The sequence below is a fragment of the Saccopteryx bilineata genome, chromosome 2, assembly GCF_036850765.1.
Source record: "Saccopteryx bilineata isolate mSacBil1 chromosome 2, mSacBil1_pri_phased_curated, whole genome shotgun sequence".
Lineage (NCBI taxonomy): Eukaryota > Metazoa > Chordata > Mammalia > Chiroptera > Emballonuridae > Saccopteryx > Saccopteryx bilineata.
The window spans coordinates 263360226-263379171 of NC_089491.1; the positions used below are offsets into that span (position 1 = coordinate 263360226).

General features: G+C 47.2%; 1 protein-coding gene across 2 annotated transcripts; it reads right to left on the reverse strand.

Annotated features, from left to right (window-relative positions):
* Positions 1-3519: 3519 nt before the first annotated feature.
* On the reverse strand, positions 3520-18946 carry MLEC (malectin). 2 transcript variants are annotated; one of them, XM_066260387.1, is made up of 5 exons: positions 18545-18942; positions 12128-12306; positions 10987-11163; positions 10825-10882; positions 3520-9454 (listed from the first exon to the last, which is right to left on the reverse strand). In XM_066260387.1, exons 1-5 carry the CDS (start codon positions 18780-18782, stop codon positions 9225-9227), a joined length of 882 nt encoding a protein of 293 aa, XP_066116484.1. In that variant the 5' UTR covers positions 18783-18942; the 3' UTR covers positions 3520-9224. The 2 variants fall into 2 exon arrangements, with proteins under 2 accessions (XP_066116484.1, XP_066116485.1); XM_066260388.1 differs by lacking the exons at positions 10825-10882; positions 10987-11163 and having other exon boundaries at positions 18545-18946.

An 18946-nucleotide genomic window follows, 5' to 3' on the forward strand; every position in this document is an offset into this window, starting at 1 on the left:
CCCCAAGTCACTTTTCATCCTGGCTAAGGGCTGTTCTGAAAAAGCATGAATTTATTATTTATATTGCAACTGTTTCTAGAAAGGATTTCTGGCATATTACAAAGTCACATAGCATAAAATTGGTGAGTGAAATTCATGTAGCTTTGTCGAGGTACTTTCAAAATTATAAATGCATATACTGTTTGAGCTGGTAATTTCTTAATGAACTTCTAAAGAAACCTTGCACATGTACACAATAAATATATGCCTAAATATATATAAGTAGGTGTATATGTACATATATAAATATATATAAAATGAAAGGTACATACCAAACTGTCACCTATATTATCCTCTGGGGATTATAGTAGTAGGAATGAGAAAGATGACTTTATACATTTTGTATAGCATATCATTTTTTTAAAATGTACTTATCCATTTGATATCACTATTTTTTTTGTGAGAGAGAGGGGGACAGATAGGGACAGACAGGCAGGAAAAAAGAGAGATGAGAAGCATCTTTTCTTAGTTGAGACACCTTAATTGTTCATTGGTTGCTTTCTCATATGTTCCTTGACCGGGTGGGGGGGCTCCAGTCAAGCCAGTGACCCCTTGCTCAAGCCAGCGACCTTGGGCTTCCAGCCAGCGACCTTTCGGCTCAAGCCAGAGACCCCTCGCTCAAGCTGGTGAGCCTTGCTCAAGCCAGATGAGCCCATGCTCAAGCCAGATGAGCCCATCCTCAAGCAGGCAATCACGGGGCTTGAACCTGGGTCCTCTGCATCCCACTCCAATGCTCTATATCCACTGTGCCACCACCTGGTCAGGCTGATATCACTAAGTCTTAAAAGGTTACTTTTTTTTGCCTGACCAGGAGGTGGCGCAGTGGATAGAGCTTTGGACTGGGATGCGAAAGACCCAGGTTCAAAACCCCCGAGGTCACCAGCTTGAGCACGGGCTCATCTGGTTTGAGCAAATCTCACCATCTTGGACCCAAGGTCACTGGCTTGAGCAAGGGGTTACTTGGTCTGCTGTAACCCCATGGTCAAGGCACATATGAGAAAGCAACCAATGAACTAAGGTGTCGCAACAAAAAACTAATGATTGATGCTTCTCATCTATCTCCCTTCGTGTCTGTCTGTCCCTGTAAAAAAAAAAAAAAAAAAAGTTACTTTCTTTTCAGAAGAGAATGATATAATAAACTCCCATGAAACCATCATCCAGCTTCATTAGTTATCTACACTCAGAAGGTTCCTTTTTAAAAAATAGTACAGCGTAGCATTAAAAGCACAGGCTTTGTCATTAGAACTGAGCAGAACTGAGTTCCAGTCCTCCCTCACTCTGCCACTACCAGCTATGTGACTCTGGGCAGGTCATTTATCCCCTCTGAGCTTTTGTCATCCATCTTTCCTAGGGGTGTGAAGGGGAGAGGAAAAATAGCAACAAAAAGCACTAGGCTGGTGCCAGGGACAGTCTCTCATGAATGGTCGCTAAGGCAATATATCTAAGTGGCCTCTTTCTCCAGAAGCCCTCTGCTGAAAGCAGGCAGAGTGGGCCGGGGGAAGCCATGGGGCTGGGCTGGAAAGAACACTCAAGTCAGAGCTGAGTGGTGACAAGCTGGGACCAGGAAGCAACAGAGATTCAAGTGGAAGCAGCAAGAAAATTCAGGAGAGCAAGAACAAGGCCTAAGCCAAAAAGCAAGCAGGGTTATTTTTCACTAATACAAGTGGCCAGCAACAAACAAAACTCAGCTCCTGGGTTGGAGCACTGCTGTGAGGTGAGGTGCCTTCCATCTCAGGTTGCTGCAGAGCAGAGGCAAGCCGCTCCAGAACCTCCCTGCTCCACCTCCTCTCTGCCTTGACCCCTCACCACTGTTATAGCAACAACTTTCCAGTAAGTCTTGGAAAAACTCATCTCTCTTCCTCTACAGAGGATGAAGGGGGTGGGGTGGGGTACTAAGTATGGAGAAAGGTCCGACACACCGGCTCCAGCCAACCGGGAGCCTGATTTCCTTAGAGAGATTAAGATCTGGACCCAAGTGGTTTAACCCAACCCTCGGCACTTGGCCCAAGATCTTCTGTCAGACAATTTTCCTCCCTGCAACTCCCTAGAGCAGGGCTTCTTCAGGTCTCTTCCCCATTTGGCAGCTAGTGCAAAGCTACTTGAAATAGTAAAGGCTAAATCTGAATTAGTAAAGAAGTCCAGTTATGGGTAGGCTCAAGCTAAGAAAGAGGCTCTGTGGGCCTCCTGGCTTATTTGGGCCCTGAGAACAGACTCCATCAACACTGGCCTCATTCTTAAGAGCTGAGCACTGAATTCTGCCCTTCAAGGGATAACTGAGGGAGGTAAGCCAAACTTTCCTCCCTCTCCCAAAACCAGCAGCCTCCATTCCTGCTTGGAGGAATACAGCAGGTAGGATCTGGGGCCATGGCAGAGCATCATGAGGAGAATGGAAGACAGTAGAGAGTAATGACTAAGAGCAAGAATCCTTGTGTAAAATCCAAGCTCTGCCTTCTGCTAGCTGTGTGGCCTTGGACAGTAACTTCACCTCTTAAAGGTTAATACCAACTGGTTTGTTGAAAATTAAGCAGAGATAAAAGTCCCTGGCACTGTGCCTACCCATTTCAAGGGCTCAATAAAGGATATCTATAATTATTATTATTATTATTTTTTTTTTGACAAAGTCAAGAGAGGGATAGATAGGAAGACTGGAAGGGAGAGAGATGAGAAGCATCAATTTTTTGTTGCGGCACTTTAGTTATTCATTGATTGCTTTCTCATATGTGCCTTGACCGTGGGGCTACAGCAGACCGAGTAACCCCTTGCTCAAGCCAGCAACTTTGGGCTCAAGCTGGTGATTTCGGGGTTTCGAACCTGGGTCCTCTGTGTCCGAGTCTGATGCTCTATCCACTGCACCACCGCCTGGCCAGGCTATAATTATTATTCTTACACCCTTAGAAAGAACATGAGCTCTACAGACAGACTGGGTGTGAGTCCTGGCTTGACCATCTACTGACTAGCCTGGGATAAATTATTGAAGCTTTCCTAGTTTCTGTCCCTCAGCTGTAAAATGTGGCGGATAAATTACAGGGAAGAACAGCCTTCCTGCCCCTTCTCAATGGATAGTCAACATTGACAACACACCAGAAAAGGAGAAAGCAGACAAAACTGTCCCATATGTCCACAGGTGATAATGGAAGCCGAAGGAAAGCTGCAAGGAGAGGCAGGGACAGGCTCAGTATGCCTTGGGAGTAAAATGGTCATGGGAGTGTTCCAGTGAAAGTGGAAACAAAACAAACTGTTTATTTTTCCTTGAATGTGCTGTTCATTGAACTGGCCAGACACAGTTTTTACAGAACTTCATTTCCTAAACCAAACATCCCAGTGAAAAGAAAGGCAAGAGACACGTGGCTAATTGGACAAAAGCTCCTAGACTTGTCACAGGAGAACCCTGTGCAGCCAAGTGAACCACTGGGTCTCCCTCTTCCCATCCCATCACCTCACCTCTTTGCATTCAAGTTCAAACTCAATCCCAACACAGAGTATCACTGCAAATTGTTTATTAAAACACAAAGCAATGGACAGTGAAAAACATCCTGATTTTTTTCTTTTTTGGTAGGAGTGGGGTGGGGAATGGAAGGGGTAGGGAGAGGTGGAGACAGTCCAGAAAAGAAAGACAGCTCTATCCACCCCTACTGCTTTCCCGGGCCAGCCAGGTTCAAAGCCCTTGATCACATCTCACTGTGCTGCTGTAAATGTGTGTTGTGGCTACAGACAGTTATTTTGCTTCCGCAGGGAGAGGATAGGAATCTAGAGTAGGAACTACAAATGCCCACTATGAACTTGACACTATTTTCCAGTACTTGGTACAGAACAGAGCAGCCAGGACCAACCTGGAAGGGTGGGACTGGCTTCCTGACAAGCCAGTGAATGGTTGAAGGGGCTACCCTGAGCTCAGAACAGGCAGCTGGTCCTAGCTTGGGAGGACTTAATGGAAGAAAAACCCAAGGAGGAAACTAACCCAGGGTCAAATTTCTTTTCATTCCCTGGATCATGATACATCAGGGAAGAGAGGAGTTGAGAACATCTCATTCCTGGTTTTACGGTACCGTATCTCCCTGCCAATTCTCCCCTTCCACCTGGCAACTCAGCTTTCCTTTCCCGACAGTTGTCCTTTGAGAGGACGGAAAGTGCGTTTCAGTTTGTTGTTGTTTTTTCGCATATTGAAGCCCAAAAATAGAGGTGAGAATGGAGTTCTGCTTTGCCTGGTGCTACGTGCCCCCATCTCTCTCAAGACTGCCTCGATGCAAGAGATGCCAAGGCCTTCTCTGCCAACTCTAGCAGGCACTACTGTCTCCCTGGCTGCCAGCACAATCCTGGCTTCTTGTTATACTCCTGGGAGGAACCCATCCCAAGAGCTCTATCCTGCTCTTTTCCTGCCAACCCAGCCAGTCCTCAACTCATCTCTGAGTGATTTGGCAACCTAAAGTAGGCTAGCCAAAAGGCAGCTGGGGAAGGACAAACCAGATCGGCAGCAAGCACCCATGTACAAAGAAGAAGCCCACCCTCGCTGGGCAGTTGACCTATTGGTGCCAATCTAGTCTTGTAACAAAATGAGGAAATCTAGCCCTCTTGCTTCAAGGAAGGTGTCAATACAGAAAGAACCCTAGCTTGGACTGAAAGGGAGAAATTACTCTGAGCTCTCTGAATCTTGTACATTAAGGCTTCTTTACAATTTTCTTAGAGCTCTTTGATCCCTAATTGTATCTCCCCATAGAAGAGAAGCAGATTTCTTCTAAGGTTTCTGAACAGCTCCTTGGTGTTACCGATTCTGCTTCTGTACTATCACCACCCCTACCCCAGGCTTCTTCTCCCAGAGCCAAGCAGAAGGCCCAAAGCATATTACCTTCCCCACCCCACCCCCTTCTAAATAGAAGCATCTATTAGTCCCTCACTTTGGAAAGCTCACCTGCTCTTCTCGGTCCTTTCAGAGAGGCATGAAGGACAGTATTACATGTTGCCCCTTGATGCCATTAAGGCTCTTCAAGGCAAGAAGACACTTGAATTAGGTCAGAGCTGGCCAGCAAAGGGGAGGAGGAAGGAGGGATGGGGAAGCAGCCCCATGGCAGGGACTGAAAGACCCCTGCCCAGACCTGAATCTAGAGGGAATGCCCACCCTGGCTCAGAGCAGGAGAGGAAAAGGCACTGTGCTGACCGGGGTGGGTCCTTCCCCAAACCCCAGGGAGGGTAGAGAACCTGCTGATTCCTTCCCTGGGCTTCCCAAGGTGAGTCAATTTCTAGGGAAAGGAATATAAGTACTAGGAAAGGGAATATACTGTTGCTGTTTTCTGACTTTTGACTGAGATTCTAGAAGCCATGGCCAGGCCTTCCCAGGAGAGGGTAAAGGCAGGATACAAAGGAAGAGAAATTCCTTAAAACAGAAGCTTCTCTAAAAGTAAAAAACATAATAAAGAAGTCAAATCACAATTCTGAAACTAGATCAAACAGTTCCCAGGCACAGAAAGAAGAAAGTAAACTAACTTAATTCAAACTTCACTCCATCTCTTTAAAGTCATGTGATCCTATATTTCAGGCCAGTATCTCTTAGGCAAACAATGGAAACAAGAGAATAAAATCACACTTTCAAACCAACAAGTGGTCCTGCAGGTCTGTGATCCTCCTGGGAGTTGAACACCACTGACACTTGAAGATGACCATCTTTCAAGTCACCAGAACTCAAAGTATCCATTAAGCAGCTTCTCTTCCTCTTTTTTTTTTTTTTTTGGACAGAGAGAGACTCAAAGAGAGGGACAGATAGAGATAGATAGACAGGAAGAGAGAGAGAGATGAGAAGCATTAACTCTTCATTACGGCATCTTAGTTGTTCAATGATTGTTTTCTTGTATGTGCCTTAACCGGGGGGCTACAGCAGAGCAAGTGACCCCTTGCTCAAGTCAGTGACCTTGGGCTCAAGCCAGTAACCTCGGGCTTCAAGCCAATGACCTTTGGGCTCAAGCCAGTGACCCTGTGCTCAAGCTAGTGAGCCCGCACTCAAGCTGACGACCTCGGGGTTTCCAACTTGGGTCCTCCGCATCCCAGTCTGAGGCTCCATCCACTGTGCCACCGCCTGGACAGGCACAGCTTCTCCTTAATAGTGGAGATTTTTCTGAAAAGTGGACCTGGTTTAGGGGACATGAGTCCCATGGATTGTTTCCTGGCACAATGTTTCAGTATGAGCCAACCCCAAAAGAGTCCCATTAGAGGCCAGCTGGCCCTTGATCCAGACCAGAACTTCACTGCAGACTTTTAGCCCATCTTTAGGAGACATCTTTGCATGGTCCATTAAGAACAACTGAAGCCGTGCTTCTGGCAAAAGGAGTTCTGCCTTGGTCATCTGCTCTGATCTTTGGCTAGTTGGACTCAGGGGGATCCAAAAAGCCTAGGACAGCCCTGGCTGGTTAGCTCAATTGGTTCAAGTATTGTCCCAAAATGCCAAGGTTGTGGGTTCAATCCCTGGTCAGGGCATATACAAGAATCAACCAATGAATGCACAAATTAAGTATAACAACAAATTGATGTTTCTCCCTCCCTTCCTCTCTCTCTAAAATCAATAAAAAAATTTTAAAGTTTTAAAAGGCCTAGGACAGAGTGTAGATCCAATAGGAGAGCCCAGGCCCTTCCTTCTCCAACTGGTAGCACTCATCACCGCCCAACCCAACCCCCTACAGCACAGGCTCTCAGTCTTAGCACTAGCTCAAAATACAGGCATGGGAACAAACAGTGCAAAAAGCAAAAGATGAACTACAGAGTAATTCTTGATGCACATAATACAAAAATAAAGAGTACCCCATCCCACCCCTTTAACCTAAACTTCATGTACCTATATCATCTTGGAGGAGGAAAAAAAAATGTCTTCAAGTTCAGCATCATGAGCCAGCTGTGACTGGCCCTTGGCTCCAGGGGACTCTATCCCAGACCCCACCATTTCTTCCTGTTTCCTCATTTCCCCTCTAGTTTTTGTTAGCCATAGAAAGATGTTCCTTCCTTTCAGACACAACCAAAGAGGAAAGTGCCTAACCCTATCCCCAAGCTCAGGAGAAAAGGGTGGGCTTGGAAACAGAGGCAGAAGCAAAGCTGTTTAGCTTACAGTACCATTAGGAAATGGCCCCAGGAGCCAGGGTTTCCTTCTGTGACTCTGAGTCATTGAAGGGATGGGGTGAGGTGAGGAGGGAAACTAAGAAGGCAGAGTGGAGGCAGCAAGTCTTCCTTCTTAGTCTTGTCAACTGCACTGGCGGTGGCCTACAACTTCCAGAAGTTGTAATAGAATGGAAACTAAAGCTACTGTCAGAAGCCCAATTAATAGCCAGAATGGCCACTGCTCCAGGTGGGTGGCCCCAGGATCAAGGCTACTGGATCTCATCTTTTAAAGCAGGGAGCTTTGTGAATCACTCCAAAGTGTCCTGGACTGCAACCTCAGGCTGCAGTTGTTGAGAGGCCTGACTCAATACCCTGGTCGTGAGACCTAAGTCACAGCTCAAAGACAGGGCTACAACTCTCAAAGGAGGAAATGCTAGCCTGGAGTAATTCACTGAAAGCCAAAACCCAGGACATGAGCCCAAGGGCTACTTACTTTGTCACATAATTAGTTCAAATAGATGGAGCTCTTCAAAAAAATGGCCTGGCCTAAGATTTTTTGCTGCTCCAGCCCAAGCAGAAGCTAATCCTGCTGCCCTCCATCCACAAAACTCCTTCTAGCTGGGAAAGAAATAATAGGGATCAGAAATGAGGGACACAGGGAAGCTTCATTTCCTGCAAACATTCTCCCAGGGAACTCAAGGCAGACATTTAGATGCTATATGGTTGGCTTACGAGCTGCCAGGACTGTGGCTGACTAGAAATCTTTCGGCCCTGTCACAAGAACCTGATTGCGACTTGAATAGGAAAATGAAAGGACAGAGGGGCGTACTACTGAGACCAGTGAGCAGCGTCATTGGGCCAGATAAAAACCAGTCTAGTTCCTGGGGGCAGCTCAAAGCATAACCCAAAACTGTTTGAACGGTGACACAGAAGGACATAAGAATAAACGAACATCAGATACTAGACACTCTAAACAGTGGTCAGTCACTTAGTAGGGCTCAAGTCTCTGAGGTTGCTCTTAAGTTATGCTAACATAAGCCTTTTCTAATCCAAAGACCAGAAGAGACTCTTAAGGTCAAGTGTTCAGTTGCTGCAGGCTGGAAAGTATCGCCGTCCCCTGGCAGCAACCCTCCAAAGGGGCCAGTAAAAGAACTGCTGGGTCAGATCTTCCTGGCTGCTGGCTCAGAGATCCAGGGAGAGCGGTACCATCAAGGTGAAGTGGTAGATGAGAAGACATTCAAGCAGAGGGAACCCCAAATCCTCATGTCTTCTTCCCTTCTTGGCAATAACTTAGTAAGATGGTTGGGGGAGAGAAGAGATTTCAAATGAGCCAGATTAAGAAACAAATAAAATAAGACCAAAAAAAAAAAAAGAGAGAAAGAGGCACTGAAATCAAAATGATCTGTTGTGGTAACAAGTTGGGGGCAATTTGAGGACCTGACATAAACTAATTGTCTCGGATACCAGACAGTCCTCTAACTGGCATGTCAGGAAGACAAGCGATGATAAAGCTCAAACATGTAAGGTGGGACCATCACTGGGCGAAAACCAGAAAGTCTTCCAAGTAAGAAAGTATCTACTTCTCTTTCTTTTTTTAAAACCCTCTTATGTTTTCATCTTTATCATACAAATTATACATCTTTATAACACACAGACCACATGTACTCTCAATTCCAGGACATCTGAAAATGTATCTGGACGGAATTTCAGAACACATCCAACTGCCAGCACTGGTCTTCTCTGGTAATAAGACGACGCTTTCCTTGCTGTTAATTTCTAACCTAAAAAAAAAGGTGTCTGCTCCAAGTTCAGAGTCTTTCCCACCAGGTATACAGTGGACAATCTTTGAACAGGTAAGACCAGTTTACCTTAAGTACCCTAGAGAGAAAGATGGCTGGAGCCAGCCACAAAGAGAGGACTAGGACTGAAGCAGGTCTGGACCAGATGGTGAATGAGGGCTGCTCTCTACTCACTCTGCTGCTTTTTATCTCCTTCAATTTTTTGTGTTTTTTTGTTTGTTTTTGTTAATCAACATGGAAACACAGAAACCAAACCAAGCTGTTTGGTGTCTTTCCCACACCCTCCACCTTGTTCAGGATAGTAATTTGTTCTCACAACCGGCAGAGGCAGAAGAGGGTTGGAATGAAGACTCCGAAGGCCACGAGGATGGGAAACATGAGGCTGCTGTTGTCCGAGGCATAGGGGTTGGGCGTGCGAGGGCCTGACTGCACCCGGTACTTATTGGTCTGTCTTTTGAGATTAGATCCTTCATCGTATTCTTCTTCTTCCTCCTCCTCCTCTTTCTTCTCCAATCCTGGATGAGGCTGCAGCTTTGGTACATCTGACACAAGAAAGAGGATACCTTTTAAGTGAGAACCACAGCATGTAAGTGAGACCTTTAAGAGCTATAAATGAGCCACAATAAAGAGATGCTATGACCTAACCAGGGTCCACAGGAAGGAGCAGAAGTGGCAGAGAAAGCTTCTGGCCCATAGAATAGTAGATCCTAAAAACAGTAGCCTTCTTTAGATTTAACTAAAAAGTAGTAAAAACCCTGCATACAGTGAGGATCATTACCTACCTTTCCGGTCCTAGTTCTCCAGATCTCCAAGAGGACAGATTGGACAGAGACACAACATCCAGACTTAACCTTTTCAAATCCCTCCTTCTCCCTCCCATAATCCCATGTTCCCTTCTGATGCACAAGGCAACTGTGAAAAAGCTGATCCTTAGAGTCTGGGTTCTCAGCAAACACGACCCCTCTGCTCTGTCTCTTCCTTAGGGACTCGAGCTACACATCTCTTGATGGTAAGCCATCTTCCTGGATGGCATCACATCAACATGTGGGGGTCATCAGACAATAGGATGAGGTCCTCAGTGCATTCAGGATGAGCTAAGAAAAGGTGCAGAAGCAGAATAAGAAGAGAAGTCATGGCCCTGGCTGGTTGGCTCAGTGGTAGAGCGTCGGCCTGGCGTGGAGTCCCGGGTTCGATTCCTGGCCAGGGCACAGAGGCGAAGTACCCACCTGCTTCTCCACCCCTCCCCCTCTCCTTCCTCTCTGTCTCTCTCTTCCCCTCCCGCAGCCAAGGCTCCACTGGAGCAAAGTTGGCCCGGGTGCTGAGGATGGCTCCGTGGCCTCTGCCTCAGGCACTAGAACGGCTCTGGTCGCAACAGAGCAACGCCCTAGATGGGCAGAGCATCGCCCCCTGGGTGGATCCTGGTTGGGCACATGCAGGAGTCTTTCTGACTGCCTCCCTGTTTCCAACTTCAGAAAAATACAAAAAAAAAAATAAAAATAAGAGAAGTCACTAAGACACAAGCTTTCTCTGCAAAACTCAGCCTGGACAACTGGCAGCCAGCATAAGCTCGACCTTGAAGAAGAAGCATACCCTGAGGCTGGATCACAGGACAAGGAGACGTTAGTAAGTGAACTTCTGTCCAGTGCAGTTTGGCAATGCTGGACTCTCGGAGCATACTGAAATAATAAGAATGTTTGCCTTCCCCCCCACCCCTGGGAAATAGATATCAAAGAAACCCAAAGCTTATGGCTACTATCATGCTACACTCCCTCCCCAACCATCTGACTCTGGTGTCCCCAGCATTTGACTTTAAGTGATAGTTTTCAAAATAGTGAGCAGCAAATTATCCCCCAAGGTTTTTCTCAACCACATCCTTCAGCCCAAGTCAAAAAGTAGATCGAAAATAACTTACCATCCACTGTCCCAGCCATGATGTAGAGTGCACAGACTTTGGGATTGTCATAGTACCCCTAGGAAATGGGAAACAGTGGTCAGCCCTGCACAAAGGCAAACATTTGCCCTGCACTGATTCCTGTGAGCTTTCCTCAGTGCTGGGGCAGAACAGGAGCGTTACCTTGACAAACTCAATGTAGAGCTTTCCTGTGAAGGTGGACACCTCCCCCTGGACGCTCAGCTTCCCTTTTCTGATGCTCATAGGGATGATTTCATCGTGAGCTGTGCTGTGCCCAACACGATCAAAAATGTCTAAGTCCTTCACCACCACGTGGCCATTCAATCGCACATCAAATACCTTCCAAGATGAAAAAGAAAAAAATGTCAAAACCTTTCAGCAGCTGGACAACACGCAACCTGCCTGGGATTCAAGTTCAATAATCATTAAGAAATAAAGGGCTGGGCCCTGGCCGGTTGGCTCAGTGGTAGAGCGTCGGCCTGGCGTGCGGAAGTCCCGGGTTCGATTCCCGGCCAGGGCACACAGGAGAGGCGCCCATCTGCTTCTCCACCCCTCCCCCTCTTCTTCCTCTCTGTCTCTCTCTTCCCCTCCCGCAGCCGAGGCTCCATTGGAGCAAAAGATGGCCCAGGCACTGAGGATGGCTCCTTGGCCTCTGCCCCAGGTGCTAGAGTGGCTCTGGTCGTGGCAGAGCGAGGCCCCGGAGGGGCAGAGCATTGCCCCTGGTGGGCGTGCCGGGTGGATCCAGGTCGGACGCATGCAGGAGTCTGTCTGACTTCCTCCCCGTTTCCAGCTTCAGAAAAATACCAAAAAAAAAAAAAAAAAAGAAAAGAAAAGAAATAACAGGGCTGGATATACTCTGGGGTAGCTGGCATCCTTTACCTGAGCCAGATCAAGTCCATGTTCCTTCACTGTCAGAGAGGCCTCACACTGGCCTTATCGAACAAAGAATACAAGCCAAAAGTTCAACAAGGAAAGAAATTCACAAAAGGAACGGGAAAAGAACCAGGCCGAAAACAAGAAGGTGCTGACAACTAAGAAGAGCGAGAGAACCTGGAGGGCCCTAACAGGATCAGTTTGTTGCCAAGAACTAGGATTCTAATACTGCCTCTGTCACCAACTTCATGGCAAATGCAGCCTTGTGAGCAGTGGGACACAGCTTCTTTCGAGGCAGAAGGGATCCAGCCTTTACCTCAAAGCTCATCTGCTCCTCCCTCTGGGGAGGCTGGTACACTAGCCTGTAGCAAAGGGCTATCCAAGAGTAGCAATGTCTCACTGGTCTAGGGGGCACCTGACCAGGCCTCACCTTCTGCTGGGACTGTGCAAAGTAGACCTCCGCAAACTTCAACACCAGCACATAGTCTCCCTCCTCCTTGATGGGCACTTCATAGCCAAAGGTCTCCTCATTGTACCGCTCTGTTTGATATAGGATCTGGTCCTCGGGGTTGGATCTGAGGATTGGCAGTTTCATGCCATAGTCAGAGGCTGGGGACAAAAGACAAAGAGAAACCACATCAGAGGCAAAACATAAAAGAAGAGCAGAGACCCCAGAACCGCCAGAGGCATTTCCAGGGCAATGCTAATAACCCTCCAGTGAAAGGGGCCAACCCCTCTGCACCTGGCTCCAAACAGACCAAACACAAAGGCAAGATAGCCATTACTAAGCCAGAGTAAAATGAAAGAAACAAAACACTAATCACCCCAACAGCTCCCATAACCCTTACAGCAGAACTTTCTGAAAGTTTTTCTTTCAGAAATGACTTTTTCTCCACTGTATAGAGAGTGGTAGGAAGAGAACAAGCCTCACTCATTATCAGAACAAAGCACTATGCTCCAGCTGCCTGGTTCCCTGCAAGGAACACTTCAGAGAAATCTCATAAAACAAGGGGGATGGCCAGGAACTCTACACGACTAAGTTCAAAGAATGTATTTTTCTCATTCAGAAAAGCTCACAGTCTAAAAACAGGATATCTGTTAGGAAAGGCATTCTTCACTGCCTTTACCACAAATAAGACAGCAGCTTTAGTTGCTTTTTATGATTTTTCATTCAAAAAGTTTAAAGGTTGGAAAGGAGAAACATGTCCATAAAAAGAAGGGTGGGATGTTCCCTAATTCCTTTTAGGGACAAGCATCTGACTCCCCATAGACTCACAAAATTCAACTTCACCTACTCTCCTGACCATTCCCCAAGTTAAACAAAAGAAAAAAACTTCCTATTGTATCACCAGCACTTAACACGGTCCCTGGCACATAAGTAGGCACCTGATGTGATTTGTTCAATGGACCAGTGGCAGCAAAGGAGGTGCCTGCATGGCAGGGAAGCCATGCTCTTCTCCACAGTGCTAGCTAGAGCTATCCCAGCAGGGAAAGAAAATCGGTCAAGGTCCTGTTGCCACTTCTGGCTTATGATGGCAAAGTTCTGGGGGAGCTACCTTTTCCATCTCACACACTGACAAGGAATAATTAGGCCAGGGAAAAGTAAAAGCATACTTAGCTTAGGTCAGTATCAGAATAGCTAAAAACCACTCTACTATCCCTAGGCCTCCCCAAATTTGGTAGAAGATGACACAGTATATGTGTGTCTTCCCTCCAACCCAACAGACTAAACTGAGGTGTTTCCTCCAATATAAGGTATCACCCTCCAGCCCCAGAGATGACTAGTCATGCTTCCTTCTTCGGAAAGTAGTAGTCTCTGTGATTCCTTTATCCTGTAAACACAATGCAGTTTTCCAGGGCCCCATAAATCTACTTTCCAAACTATGTCCTGACTTAACGGTGATCTCAGTACCCAGGCCTGGTCGCTCCAGCTCGGAATTAAGATGGCAAGGCCACCTTTCCATCTCACATAGTGACTCTGAAGACATTTGGCACTTAGATCCTTTGAGAGATGTCTAAGGGTGACCATCCCTGGGTGTTATCCTCTATCACCAAAACTCCCTGGGCAGGAATCTTTTACCTTCTTAGAGTAACTGAAAAACCCAATGGCTAAGGCCAAGCTCTCAAAAAAAAATAAGCATAACTGTTAACAGTTCCCGTCAGTGAACAGTAGCCTGAGATCCGATGGACTGGTGAGACAATGCAACAGGAAACTCATTGCACTTTTGTCTTGGGCTTTTCTCCTTACTAGTTCTCCTCAAGAAATCAAAGAAGGGTAGCTTAGTAGCTCTACGAAGGATGTACTGCTAACACGCCCCCACCTCTTTCCCAGGCTCAGGCGACATCACACTGGGGCGTAAACTTTATAAAGATTAAAAGACTGCTATTTTTCTTTCAGCTGAGTTCTAAGAATTTCCTTCTTCCATGATCCTCACAAATGTGGAACATTAACTAGATTTACTTTTTAGATACACAGAAAATTGTGTGCCTGCATGGGAAATCTTTTTCTTTTCCTTGCTGAGTGGAAAAAGTGAGAAACTGACAGTAATGCAATCGCTGGCAGTCTCCATCCCACAACTAAGAAAACGCAGCCGTGTGAACAAAAACCACTTAACAACCTTGGAATTACCTTTAAATATTTTCCCTTTAAAGCCCGGCAGCTTTCCCAGGAGATTTGCCACATGCAAAGTTGAATTTGCCCAAGTCCCAAGAGTTGCAGCAGCAGAAAGGACTTTTTCTTCCCTCCTTTGCCTTTATGTAGCCACAGCTAAACTGATTTCTCTAGAATACAGTGAAGTGTACACAGCACAGTGCTGAAGTTGGCACAATACAGTTCAGACAGCCAGAAAGGAAAGAGGTCAAGGGGCCTACATTATGTCCATTGATTCTGAGTCCTAGACCGGTGATTCTCAACCGGTGTGCCACGAGAGGCACCATGGTGTGCTGCAAGAATTTTTAAAACATGCAATACTTGACTATATTTAGTCGGGGCACTGACCTCTTTTCCCTTAGACTGTCAAATAAAAAAATGACCACAGCCAACACAACAATAGCCATCTGGTGTGAATAAATCAAAATTATATTCATTTTTTTGGTCAGATTGGCTATATATATTTTGTTGTGCTACAGAATTTTAGTAATTAGTTGTGTGCCCTTGAGATGAAAAAGGTTGAAAATCACTGTCCTAGACAATGTAGTGGACAGCACAAATTTTAGAGTAAGATGAACAGGGGTTTGAATCCTTGTTCTGCCACCTACTACATGATTCAGAACAAGTTATTTTCTCCAGGTATTTTCTCACTTGTAAAATGGGGATATCGTCTACCTCAATTCTCTTGTGAACTTCTGCCATTTGGAGGGTCTGCAAATGAAGACTGCATCTTAGGTGACAGGATTAGGCCAGAATTCTGGACAAATCCTGTGGCCTTAAGCAAACCAGAGGCATCCTATCTTTCGAGCTCTTATCTTACCAATGCCAAATCCTTCCCCAGCCAAAAGAAAGGCTGCCCAGAAAAAGGTCATTAGGCCAGCCTAAATTAGTAATCTGATAGGCTCAGGCCCCTTGCCAGATTTCTTTCCCCTCTGCAGCCATGTTCTGCCCTGCTTTTGATTCCATGTAAAAGGTCATCAAGAAAGAAAGAGACATTTTAATCTACTCTGGACAGGAGGAGAGTTTTCAGATTCCTATCACTGATTTCTAAAGCATGAGAAATGTTATTAAGAAGGGAAATGAGCCCTGGCCGGTTGGCTCAGCGGTAGAGCATCGGCCTGGTGTGCAGGGGACCCGGGTTCGATTCCCGGCCAGGGCACGTAGGAGAGGCGCCCATTTGCTTCTCCACCCCCACCCCCCACCCCCCTCCTTCCTCTCTGTCTCTCTCTTCCCCTCCCGCAGCCAAGGCTCCACTGGAGTAAAGATGGCCCGGGCGCTGGGGATGGCTCCTTGGCCTCTGCCCCAGGCGCTAGAGTGGCTCTGGTCCCGACGCCCCGGAGGGGCAGAGCATCGCCCCTGGTGGGCGTGCCGGGTGGATCCCGGGCGCATGCGGGAGTCTGTCTGACTGTCTCTCCCTGTTTCCAGCTTCAGAAAAATACCAAAAAAAAAAAAAAAAAGAAGGGAAATGAGGCTCAGAGAGGTAAAGCAAGTTCTTCAAGGTAATACAAATGATTAGAACGTATCTTTCTATGAAGTGGAAAGAGCCTATCCAAAAACCAAGGCAAATGCTATGCCCACAGGCCAATATCCATGTCTTTTCTTTCTTAAGACTCCAAAGGAACCCAGAGCAAGTAAGTTTAAAAAACCCAGAATATGCAGCGCACCCAAATCTGAAACTGAGTGCTTCTGAATTGCTCTTCTTAGTGGTTCTTGCATCCAATGAAGCACACAGGTTGAAAAAGCCTATCCCAGGCTGCCAGTATCTCCCATGCATACTAACCAACCATCCTCCAGACACAAATGAAGTTTAAAAAACATTATGAAGTGCCTTTGAAAGCAAAAGCCACTAGGTGTCCTGGGCCACTCACAGCTACATGAATGCTGGACTACAAAGACGCTATAGAGAAACAGCAAGTTCAAAAGCAGGCCAAACCCTTATCTGGATTAACTTGGCAACAAATACCTGAATCCATTCAACATAAAATGAACTTTCTTTAGCGTGCTGGAAACACTATCACAGGCATGTGAGAAAAGATATAAGACACACAGCTACTGCAACCAGTGTGAATAGCTACATGAGGCAAAGGTCTCCAAATAGCTGGCACACCCTTATCCAAACAGTGCCAGACAAGGAAAGCGGCGTGAACAGCTGCACTTCCCTGGGTGGTGCCACTCCATAGCACAGAAGAAACTAGAGAGCTGCCTCCTAAGTGTGGAAGCTTAATCACATCTCAGCCCCAGAACTAATGCCAGCAAAACGCTACTCTCAGGCACCTAGGAGTAAAATATTGCAACAGGCTGGTCCAAGCTGCAGCAGAGAGGCATCTTCCACTCTTCACCCATGCCTTAATACCATTACAATTCCAACCCAGACTGGAGCAGGGAAGCTCTGCTGATAGAGTGCCTCAGAGACTAGCCTCTGAGATTGGACTCCAGTAGACATGAGCTTTGGCATGTCTCACATCATGTAATTCTACTGGCTATGATAAACTCGGAAGGAACTGCAACCATGAGCCAATAATCCAAGTGCAGGGAGCCTGGTGAAGTTCTGGCCTGGTGATCAGGCCAGAAACTTAAAAACCATCACCTGTACCAGCAAATTAAAACCAGGATTTCTGAATAAAAGGAGTAACTGGGGACTAAACCTGTGTGGTCCTAACTTCCTGCTCTGTACAATGAACCTAAAAGGATACCATAACCTATATAAAGCCTGGTTATTTGTTTAAGTGAAAGGAACCATCTGCACACTGTCCTCACCACAACTATCTCAAGAGGCAAAGTCCACAAACGGTCTCTAGTTTCCTCACGTTCCATACCCATGAAGAAAGAGGAAGGGTCCAGGATAGAGATAACACTGACCTCTTGCTATGCAGTCTGGCTCGCGGCTCATAGCCGCTCAAGACTGGGGCCCTGACTCAGCTGAACCCAGGCTACTGAGACCTACATGCCAGTGCTAACTAAATTCCAAGACAAACATAGAATTTCAGAAAACAGCCCTGTGCCCCAACACCTTCACATATGTGTAAGCATTATATAAACTCCCTAATATGACAAACCCCAGGCCACTGCAATTAACTTGGAATAACTGAGTTAAACGCTTTTAGTCAAGGCAAAAGCCAAATCTGGGCATCACACACACACACACACAAAGAGTGCAAGAAAGTCTGTCTCCTAGTTTTCTGCAGATGGCACACTGCCAATCTGGCAGCCTCTGAACCCAGTATACAGCATAAATCTCCTTCCAACACATGAAGCAAGGAACTCCTTCTTAAACCTGTTTTCCAATCTCACTTACAGAAGAAACAGAGTCTAGAGCAGATTTTCCCAAAGATTGGTCTGGGGATGACCTACATCAGAAGCCCTTGGTGCAGAAACCTGGGTTTAATTTCTTAGGTCTGGGGTTTGCATTTTTAACCAGCTCCCCTGGCAAGTCTTCCATTAAACTTGGAGAACTGTGCAGCTCTGTAACAACTATTATTGCTCAATCAGTTAAGCCAAAATAATTTTTCCCACAAGCTGAAATCATACCTCTTAGGTTCTACACACATTCAGAATATTCAGATCATACCCAGGCTGACCCAGCTGACACACCACCAGCCTCCAGTGCAGGATGGCTTCTACACAGCCACCCTCTGGGGGCGGCCTGCAGCTTCTACTTTTAAGCACACATACTCCTTGCTCCAAAGGGGGGCGGGGAGGAGGCTGCAATCAAACTTTCCTGGCCCATCCTCTTCGAAGATTCCTTTCTATTCTGGCTAAGTATCAAGCCCTGCTCCTGCAGAAGGAGTGAGAGCGTCCCATGATTGAGGTCGGCAGGAATCTACCAGGAACTGACTTGATCGGAGAGAAACCACCCGGGCCAGGGACAACTGTGAGGCCTCGAGGTGGCAAGAGGCCGCCCTCGCTTTTACTTTTTTCCCAGCTTGGGTGGAGGCGAGGCGTTAAGAAAAGGCAGGATGCGAGGTCCAACTAGAACTTCTCGCCAACTGTCTGCCTCAACGGCTCTTGGTAGCTTCTCGAGCCAGCACCAGGCTCTGAGCTGGGACCGGGTCCCTGAGGAAACTGCAGAGAGAATGAAACTTCGCTCCAGAGACGTGGTCCCAGGGTCGAGGAAGGGGTTCAGGGCCTGCAGCCGTCAGCTGGCTGCGCCCAGCAATGGGAGGCCCGGGGTCCCGCGGCTCTGCCAGGGGCTCTCACCTCGGCCCACCCGGCCTTCCAAAGGGTCCTTGCGGAAGTGGATCCCATGCACGTCCACATGCGCCTCGCCGCCCGCGTTGACCGCCCAAATAACGCTTTCAGGCAGCCCGGCTCCCACCAAGCCGACCACGCCGAACCCTGGCCCGCTGAGCGCCGGCAGCAGCAACAGCAGCAACAGTCGCAGGAGCGCCACAGCGGCTCTCTCAACCGCCCGGGCCCCCAGCATGGCGGCCACCATAGCCGGGGCAGCCTCCGCCAACCCTCGTTCTCAGCCGGCCTCCAGGCCGCCCGGGACTCAGAGAAACAGCGCCACGGACAGCTCTGCCTCACTCGCCGGGGACATGTCTCTCTCAGGCCTCCTTCCTAACCACGGCTGCCACCTCCCACCTCAGGAACAACCTA